Source organism: Pecten maximus, chromosome 18 (genome assembly GCF_902652985.1).
Source record: "Pecten maximus chromosome 18, xPecMax1.1, whole genome shotgun sequence".
Taxonomy (NCBI): Eukaryota; Metazoa; Mollusca; class Bivalvia; order Pectinida; family Pectinidae; genus Pecten; species Pecten maximus.
The window spans coordinates 14,001,843-14,012,653 of record NC_047032.1 but is presented as its reverse complement, the minus strand read 5'-3'; the positions used below and the strand labels follow the sequence as shown (position 1 = coordinate 14,012,653).

Here is a 10,811-nt window from a genome sequence, read left to right as displayed (position 1 = left end):
TCATTGCAATAAACTTCCATTGCAATATGCACTTCAATTAAATCGAATCTGTCAGTAAATCCTGTTTATTCCCATTATTATCAGGATTTGTTTCAAAATAAACCGAAAATATTCCATCGTTTTGTATACACATGTCCTCACTTTTCACTATTCAGTCTAAATTAATAGCAAAACAATTGCACTCTTTGAAAGAAAGGAAATTCCACCATGGACATTTGAACTTCCACTGACATCTTTCATTTATCTTTTTTGGACTCATTGTACATATATGTAAAACTACCGTGGCTTTCAATAATTCAACACTGATGGTTGATCATAATGTAGCGGCAGCTATTGTTAAGAACGATGCCGCCGTGGGATACCGGCCCCCAAATGACGCTTCAGTATTCCTTGCAGACGCCCGTGATATCTTCCTCATCCTAGAACCAGTTACAACTAAAAATGTGACGAGGGCAGTTATCTCTTCCGACTCTCTGTCTGTCTTTCAGTCTCAATAACAGAAATCTGGATAATACTACATAATCTCCAATTGTCATATGATATTCTGTAGGGTTCCTGGACATACCAAATAATAAGTTAGCAGATCGCGCGGCAAAAACGGCAGTATCACTTCCACCGATGTATCTTAAGCTTCACTTTACCGACTTTAAACCATTTATAACTATTTTTTATTAACCGAGCAGCAAACAAATTGAATCAATATATTGATAACATATTATATCCAGCTAAAAGAATTATCGGTGAATGGACTCTTTGCTACAGAGAAAGCCGCCGAGATTGTTCTTGTCCGTTTTAGGATAGGCCATACGTATATAACCCATTCCTACTCATTGAAGCGTGTGAGCCAGTCTCAGTGCATTACGCCTATTGAACCATTTACCGTTTAACTCTTTTTTTTATTGTATAGATATAAAACTTATTAGAGGAAGCTTTAACAACAGCATAAATTCTTTTAAAAACGGTTAGAATATATTAAATGTCGAACTATGTAAAAGCTGTTTATCTGTATCACAAGATTTCTGTGACCATAACCACTTTCTCATAGGTGAGTATACAAATATGTATTTGCATTTTTGCAAAGAACAAAATGAGTAAAAAGAGCACTATGTGGAAATATGGTTAATATATATGTTGCTAAGACTCTGTAATGCTGATAGTGAGTCAGAATAGATAATTGCTCTGGTACATTTTTAGCTTTGATTTATTTAAGGATGATACGGTATTATACTGAATAAAAATGAAATGCTAATAAGGATTTTTATGAATAACTGGCAACATTGAAAGCATTGATTGAAATTGATCTATTTTGTATCAGTTATTTTAAAGTCAACGTCGCACGTGCCGAATATTTTCATTTTTCATAATTTTAACCGTAATTTGTCCATTTTTTTTATCAGAAATGTCTTTCTATCACATGACATGATATCGGAACATTGTCATTATTTCATGTTACGTTTAATAAAATATCTATTTTCGCAGAACTCAGTATTTTGTGTGTACATATTGTTTTCCTTTTGTGCTGTCTATGCAAAAGCAAACAAACAAAAAACAAATAATTGAAATGTAGAATATCATATGAATATTGAGCTGCGGTTTCCCTATCTTCTACACCGGTAATAAGATACTGTTAATGCTTTGTTCAGCCTATCAAAAATTTTCAAAGTCTATAAGTACATTCTAAATACCTCCGTTTTTAATTCAATGAAAGGTAAGGCCCAGTTTGACTTCCTCGATTTTCATTCGGGACTACTGCACAGTAAGTAGAATCATCGAAAAACAAATAAAACAAACAAAAACAAAACAAAAAACTGCTGCAAGATACAGTAACATGTACATAGTCGTTACTTGGCATATATATAAATCATATGCAAGCAATTGTTTATTGAAAGATAATAGACATCTGTCTGATAATACTTCACTTTTTTCATTTCTTAATAAGTAATAAAGATAATTTGCTCAAACGATCTAACTTTAACCCATGTAATCGGAAATAAGCCGAGCCTTTCTTTTTCGGAAAATATCGCGTGTTTTCCGGGAAACACAATTATTACTGGGATACATAGTTATATTGACCTGAACTACGAATGTATCGAAGCCTCCCTAACTCACATCCACCATACGCATGCATCTCGCACACAGGCGAGGCCATCCTTTAGTGAACAAGGCTCTTGATAGGGCGTTAAGCAATAATAGACCAAAACTGACGTACATGTAAACTGCAAAGGATAGTGGAACTGCGTAGGGGAAACGAGTGTAAGGTCCAGCCTTATCAATTAACATTAAAGAGTAAATCGACGTACGTCACAATTTACATCATTGAGTGTTGTACGTATTTGTAGCTCACGTGTACAACACGTCATGGGATAGGATTCGATTTTTTCTATTCTTTTAATTAAATCTCGTTTGATTCCCCGTGTGCTATGATAAAAATTTTGTTGATATATATACCACAAAACACCACAACATTTTTTTAAAAAAAGCAACTGAATTGGTAGCTTTGAGACAATTAAATAACGCCAGACTCTAAATTCTACTTCGGTCAAAAGCAGTTCTATTTTTTTCAATGTTTGTATATATAGCTTTAAATAGTGATTTTTATTTTCGATTGATGTTTTCATAAAAATAAATATGATTAATTTAAATGAATAAATGTATGTTTGTTTAAGGCGAACCTCTGTCATGCATTTTCTTTTTAACATTGAGGTTCATGTTTATGTTTAGTTGTGTGTAATTTGTGTTTCCGTTGTATTTTCATACATTTCAGGTATTCGCTATTATTGTTTCGAAAACAAGTCTTATCCGTGTTTTTTTTTCTGTAGATATATTTCTATAAGATATTGTTTAGACGTTGCTAGAGACCCTTCCAGGAACTTATTTTTTAAGGATACAAAAACATATTTGTTTACATTATCAACATAAAATATATTGAACAAAACTGTTCTCCATAAAGATTTCCTTCCGTGAAAAATGCTTTAAATTGAATACCTTTATCAAAATTTGCCTAGAGTCGCTTTTAAAAGATTTGTTTGTATTTTTATTCACAGCATTGAAATACTATAAAAATATTAAAACAATAGCAATATAACATAGATTGACGTAAATTCTGTCTGAATAGTACCATAGGGATTTTAAAAGGGTAGTGAAAAATTTATCTTTGCCTGAGGACGTAAAAACCCAAAATGACAAACTATCAACTCTTGTAAATTCTGAATATTATGACCATTTAGTGTGTAAAGGAGATATGTACATACAAACAGACGTTTTGTTTACACATATGTACACCGCTTGGTCTGTATACAATAAAAACAATGACAATATTTCAAGGCAGAGTGTATATCTTAACTCCTCTTGACCATCTGTCAGACCTACTTACTTTGCTTCCTTCCTGCGAACACAGAAATGTGTGTCAGCTCTGCTGACACAGTATATCAGTATGCTCAACAAGAACAATCAACTACCTCTTTATAAAAGTACATAATCTTGCGTTGCATCTTTATTGCTGCATGTGTGGTCCGCCTACTGGTCATTTGAACAGTGAAGTATATCATCTCTCTCTGTCTCTGTCTGTCTGTCTGTCTGTCTCTGTGTGTGTGTGTCTCTCTCTCTCTCTCTCTCTCTCTCTCTCTCTCTCTCTCTGATATCACATGGTAGTATATCTCACGGTAAGTAAAAAAATATAAACAACGATCAAATATTAAAAAAAAACATTTTATTCACACAGTATGCACAATATTATTTTCCATTCTTCAGTTGTACTGTATACCCAAGTTGCTTTCATTATATATCTCTGCATAATCTACTGTGGTTATGTATGCATAATAGATATCAAACAATGCCTAAACTAAATTCAATTTGGTAGGATAGTGTTCCCTTCGATAACTTTCTTCATATTACCTTGCCTGTTATCACCTGGACACCGCCCTTATATGACCCTTGCTTTTTGAAAGATATTAAACGCATCGTAACATCCATGTTTATATTTGGATGTATGTTATTGATACACTGGAATAGGAAAACAAAGCGAAGAAAAAAGTGGGCAGGAACTGCTAATTTCAATATCATATCAGTAAGGGTCTATCACCAAACACTGACATAGATATAAACTTACTGACTTTAAAAACAATTAGCCTGGGATTTTTTTTTTTAATTTTCAAGCACATCTTAGTGCTGGTATAGAGTGAATCATATTGATTTTTTTTAAGCTAGATTAGGTACAATATCTAATTCCAAATTTCCGGCTGCTTGCCATTGGCGAGGGAAAAAACGACTCTTTCCACTTTTCAAGTCACCATCTTGGCCCTTTCTATTTCTACTTCATCATGCAACCATAATCTGATATGAAATTGAAAATCATAAGATAACACATATACACAACAATACCCTCAAAAAATCAGAATCTACAGAAAACATGGCAAACATAAAAATAGCAACATGACGGTAATAATAATTTCGGACTCTAGAAATTTTGGAAGCCAGAATTACTAATTGTTAGTCACTGAGTTAACTAATCCAACTGAATATGATAATGGTATAATATTTTAACATTAAATTATGTTTACAATTTAATATTCGTGTTGAAAACACACTGTTCTTTTGATGGTAATGAACGGGATACATAGAACAAGGCGTCTGATTCAAAAATACATCCGCCTGTTTTCCGCTCAAACAGGATACAGTCTAAAGTTATCGTGTTTCCTTTATGTATCATTTTCCCGCGAATAAACATTATGTCCTAATAGTAAAATATAGTAGAATCTACACGTGGTATAAGTGGTTTTCATGGGCCTCGTTCACTTAAGGATTAACTTCAATATATATTTTAAATGTTATGGAGGTATAACACAAAAGACGGTGTCTACTTGAAATAAACCGCCAAGCAGTTTATAATGATACAACACTTCATAAGATAAATAGCATATTCAAGTTAATCCTTATTCAACTATACACTCTTTTCTCTTAGACATTACTGTGTCGCTGCATCAGCTAGTCAAAAGCAGTAAAATTATACAATACATACATACATCATTTTCAGGCATAATGGAGAATTATTGTGGTTTTATCGTATTAAATGGGTCTAATATGATTAATATGTATTTACATTCTTAGACTCTTAAGATCTGGGCATCGTCGGTACCCACGGTTGATTTCACAAAGCTATGCTCATCACCCGTGGATCAACTCTGTGAAAAATCCTCGGTTCCAATGACGTCACTCTACAAATATAACCAACCTAACCCTTTCAGAACTCGTCGGATTAGAGGAGAAAAAGTACCAAACAAAATGCAGGTAACAATATGGCTGAGCCGATCAAGGCGTTCAGATTCTGTGATAAACAAATAGTTGGTAGGAAGTCGTAGAGGTCGATAAGCTAAACACAGTATCGTAATTGAACAACACGTTCTCGAAATCACTCGCCACCACTGTTTTTTTTTCGATATGCAGCTTCTACAAAGCATATGTCACCTTCAGTCTGAGTTGGCTGAAATTCCAACAGAAAAATTTGAGGGAGCCAATTAAAAAGTCTCCATGGTTTTTTATTTTATTATTGACGTACTGGTGATAAGCGTAGCGTAGTACCATCAACCGTTGATATCCGACGATGAGGTTTGGGAAGATATTACTTCTAACTGAAGTGGTATAATAGAACTGGTGTGAACTGGTAACTCATGTATTAAAACTGTATCTCAACAATGAGGAAGACAAAGTAAGATCATTAACATTACTCAACAAAAATACAGTTAAGTTGTTATTTCACGGACCAAATTTCCGGTCATCAAATTCCGAAATACTTCCTGAATTTTAAACTTCCGGTACAGTCGCTGTGTAATCATTCTACACTAAACACAATTGGCTTGATTCTTATGTTCAAGGTATATATAATAGCAACGAATATAGCGAAATTAAATCCCTCACAAATATTGCAAACTATACAGTATATAACTATTTACATAAAAAACATATTATTAGCTATACCAAAGACAAACAATTCCATAAAGGCTGATTAGTATTCCAATACATTTGTTATAACAATTCAAAACAAAAAGTATGCTTATGTTCATCAGGTACATTCATAGTATTCTCAAGAGTTTATTCCAGCGGTTATTGGGGTGACTTGTGAAATTTCATTGGAGACAGAGTCGTTGATAGCCAAGCGTTGTTTAATTAAATATATCTCTCTTCAACCAGAATATAATTTTAAAATGATGATTTATAATTAGTAGAATCGCATGTGTACATCCATACGAAGGCACTGAAATTCACTAGTGTCACTTTTCCGCTAATGTTTCACAGAAACGCATATGATATTAGTACTGTCCAGACAATGAAACTTGACAGGTTGTTTTATATTTTCGTAAAAACGTATACATTATACGTAGGAAATTACATTGAAACAGAAAAGTATAATTTATTTTATAGTTTAAAACTGATTGGTCAAAGCGCGAAGATTTGAATTAAGGAAGAAAACAACGTATATCAAGGCTATATAAATAAATCAGAACTAAACAACATAGCAAACAAAACAGTAGATACATTTTCAACCTGTACAACAATGGGAATTATCGTCATTAAAAATTAAAGCAAACACGATCAGTAACATGTCTGTACATCAGATAAAGTGCTGGCACCAAAGACACACAGTTCATTATGTCGAGCAAATCCCGATGCCATGCCAACGTTAACATAGCTCCAAATAGTTACACGGGTATAGAAGTTTAAATTACTTCATTCAACGGCTAAATGTATGTTTCTTCTTGCAGATTCCACTTCTCCTGAACAACATTACGCATTCCTTTCTGAATTGTTCACTCATGAAGCTGTAAATGACAGGATTCAACGCGCAACTGAGCAAATACATCCTGAGGAAGAACTGGAAGATAGCTTGACCGGATGTGGTCAATGTGTCGTAATAGTTGGGCTGGATATATCGAATTATGACTATCACACAATAAGGGATGAAAGAGACCATGAAGAGGAGAGTTACGAGGAAAAGCATCAGTGTCGTCTTGTACATCTGCGCTCGTCTACTTTCAATGCTCTGAGTCGACATCGATCGCTGCTTTTTGAACTGGGATCTTTTGAATGACGCCGACGGTTTGGAATTGATACTTCCCCCTCCGACAGAACGTGACGTGCTTCCGTTGATATTCCTTGCTAGTTTACTTCCGTCCGCTTTGGCTGGTTCAGTTCCATCCCCGCCATTGACTTCCGAAGATGCAAGAGACCCCTGTCTAGCAAGGACGATTGGCGTAGGTTTATAAATAGCATCTGGCTCTAAAACATCATGGTCAGTGGCGGTAGACGAAATACTAGGTTGACGACTTTTCGACAAACATCCGTCATTGAACTGACCTCTTTGGATGACTTGGTAAGCTATACAAATATAGCAGATGATGAGAACAACGTCAATAGCCAGATTCCCAGCCAGTAAAACACTTGTGAATATCAGTGGTAGTTTTGAGGTGGTATAACTGTCCTCTATTAGACAAAGATGCATCTTGATACAAACGTTTGGGAATGCCGTTTTCATGATTCGCGTTTGAGTCCCATACAACACTGCTGCCGGGAAGGCAAAGACTACCGCCATAACGACGGCAACAGCGATGGCTACTTTGGCCTGTACGTTGATCATTGCCGGCTTCAGAGGACGGCAAATCCTCATAAATCTATCAATCGCAATAACCAGCAAAGTGAAGGAAGAAGCATTGTTCATCAGAAACGTGAACATCCGGGCAAATTTGCAACGGGATGGATGATCATATTGTACGACGTTCAATATTATATCAATTTCAAATGCCATTGAAACACAGTTACAAAGGTCAAACGCAGCCAACGCCATGATGAACAGACGTGATGTTGTTTTGCGCCACCTTCTCCAGTATACATAGAAAACGATAAGATTCCCAGGGACACCGATCACAAACATCATAATTGTCAGGATTAAGGATGGGATCAGAACATCGTTGAGGACCTTATCGTTGACGATATTTAGTACAGCATCAGGGACGAAATGAAGGCATTTACTTGGGTCTGGCATCGGTCCCGCGGTGGTCGCGTTGGTCCACATTGTTGTATTCCAAGTAGTCATGGTAAAGTCCATAACAGTTGAAACATAACTTTCCGTTGTCAAAGGATCGTTTGTTACCCACATTGGCGAGGTATCTCCGAACGTCGTTGTAATTATGGAAGAATTCATTGGAATTGTTACATTCTCCGTTAGCGGTATTGTGATATCTGTAGTATTGGTCATCTGTCAAATACAATGCAGTTGTAATGAGAATCTAGTTTTAGGTACAATTGTGTGATTCTAATCGACCTCCACAATACCACAAGACATTTGTTTAAATTGAATGTAACAATGTAAAACCTATTCCTCGGGATTTGGACATTCATCTGCGCGTGACAGAAATGGAGCTTCCTATGGGTATTTGACATGAAGATCGTGTTCTTCGAAATTACTAAGGCGCTAGAGAAAGCTATACTCTGCATGGTGTAATTTTAAAATAGCAAAATATAAAGATTGGGCAGCTCAATGGTAAAAAGGTCGTGATGGTTCATAAAATGTACACATATCATCTCTTTAAATAAAGAAGGATATAGACCGAATAATTATTACTTGCACAGCAACCTACAGCTGAAGATATGTAATTGCGGTTAGGGGCGGGGTGTGTGGAAAAACCAGGAAAATAAAAAAGACCTACAAAATAATAGCAGAGTCCTAAGTAAAAAACATGTTTTAAACGTTGATATTGTAAGGTCTCGATACACTGTGTCCTTGTACTCAAAATAAATGATAAACATGATAATTATTGTTTGTGCTCGCCTAAAGGATTTTATCAAATATTGATCGGCAGGTTTTATTTACAGACTAAGTCAAATACCATAGTTCTTCGAAATTGACATATGCCATCAACCAGTTTGACACGCGGGATGTGTCATATATCACTAGCAACGACGGGAATGGTAATGAGAGGTCGAGTGTGCTTAACCGTATTAAATGTAGTTAATTCTGTAGTGTATACCGATATGACTGAATATAGAAACAATCATAAATTAGTAGTTTTCCCTTTGACAACTAACAATGTCAATTTATTTCGGACTTTTATCAAATGTAAAATTATGTATATGAATGAAAATGACTATTCAATGTTAAAGTTAAAACACATAAGCAAAAAACAAACAAAATACATTAATTTCATTTACTAATCATATGAAAAAATTATATCATCGAAGATATCAAAGCTAAAAAAAGGAAACTTACCTTGTTAGTTATTTTACAAAGCTGCTGATGGAGAGAAGGAATACACCTGCCAGCCACAGAAACAGACTAGAGGTATGTCAGTTTGTTTGGTCGAGCCTGAACATACACATGCGTTTCAAATTACAAATTTGTTGGTCGCGGGTCGTTTGCGTCGTTATTGTTTATTTCCTTGATTGAGTGTCTATGTCGTCAGGGGATGAGTGTACATTGTGTATTAGCCAGGACAAGTATCCAATGGGTGGCGTGTCTGCAAATACCTGCAAGGCATCGCCACTGCAAGCTATCGTAACGGGAGGATAATTTAACCCTCCACTCCACCCCCACTCCCCTTATATAAATGGGGGCTAAAATGTGCATAATGTGATTGAATAAACCCAAACTACTGTATTTCATTGATGCAACACATTCATTCCATTCTCGATTAGATCTACAAACTCATTTTTGACGTTATATGAATAGGAAGCCATTCTTGTTACCTCTAACTGTAACCTCACTTACTCTGAAGCGAACATTCAGACGGTACAAATGATACGTAAAAATATACTCGCTTACCTCGAATACTCCGAATATCTCGTTGTTTTTCATTGCTCCATTTTCTTCGACATAACGAGTTTTGACTATTAGATAAATAATGGCATATCCATTTCTCAATATTTTCTTCGTCATATTTTGTTATGTTACATATTTTGCACTAAAATGGTGTACTGTTTTCCAGCATTAAGCTTGCTACATATGCTGCAAAATATTATGTTTCAGTCCCCAAATATCGCCTAATCATTCATAGACAATGCAATAATACTTTTACATTCGAAAAGACCCGAAATGAAAATATCCTTCATTCAAGCTTACAAATAACGGTTAAGAAAATATGCATTCTTATTTTTTTCTGTAAAGTTTGAGTTTGGTATTTTAAAAACACCTTTCCAATTCTCCGAATTATGTTTCTGTGAATTTTTAAAGGTGGAATTACATTTTTGTAGGTTGAAAATTGTATTGATTGGTCTGATGTCGATGAACATCCCAGAAAATGTTTACATTGTTAGCCTTTTAAGAACATAATATTTCTTTTAATTACAAGTGTTCTGCATATATGAGCTGTATAAATTATTTCATGATGTCAGTAATCGAGTAGTAAGACAATTAAGTAGTAATCCATAAAAACGCCGTTTAATTGTTAAATTCCACGGAGCTTGATTGCTTGCGGTTATCCAAGGTAGAATTATTTCGCGGATATTAAATTCCCTACAACACCGGAGTGTATATATTCTGCAACAATCATTTACATTAGTTTGTATATACGTGTATTCGCTGTGTATTTATTTATCCGTGCTATATTTAGTAAATATTATAAGCTATATAGTATCTAACTATTTACATAAAAGCATCATTAGTATAAGCTATACCAATGATAAACGATACCGTATAGACTAATTAGTATTCCAGTACATTTGCTATAACAACGCAGAACAACACGTATTTTCCCCCAAGTTCATTCAAACTATTCTCAAGCTTAATTAAATCAACCACTTCGGATCAATAAGTAATTGTGGTG

General features: G+C 34.9%; 1 protein-coding gene across 1 annotated transcript; it reads right to left on the bottom strand.

Moving 5' to 3' along the window:
• Window positions 1-3,689: 3,689 nt before the first annotated feature.
• LOC117316095 lies at window positions 3,690-9,617 on the bottom strand. The gene is made up of 2 exons (XM_033870585.1): window positions 9,260-9,617; window positions 3,690-8,248 (listed from the first exon to the last, which is right to left on the bottom strand). Exon 2 carries the CDS (start codon window positions 8,246-8,248, stop codon window positions 6,728-6,730), a length of 1,521 nt encoding a protein of 506 aa, XP_033726476.1. The 5' UTR covers window positions 9,260-9,617; the 3' UTR covers window positions 3,690-6,727.
• Window positions 9,618-10,811: the final 1,194 nt, after the last annotated feature.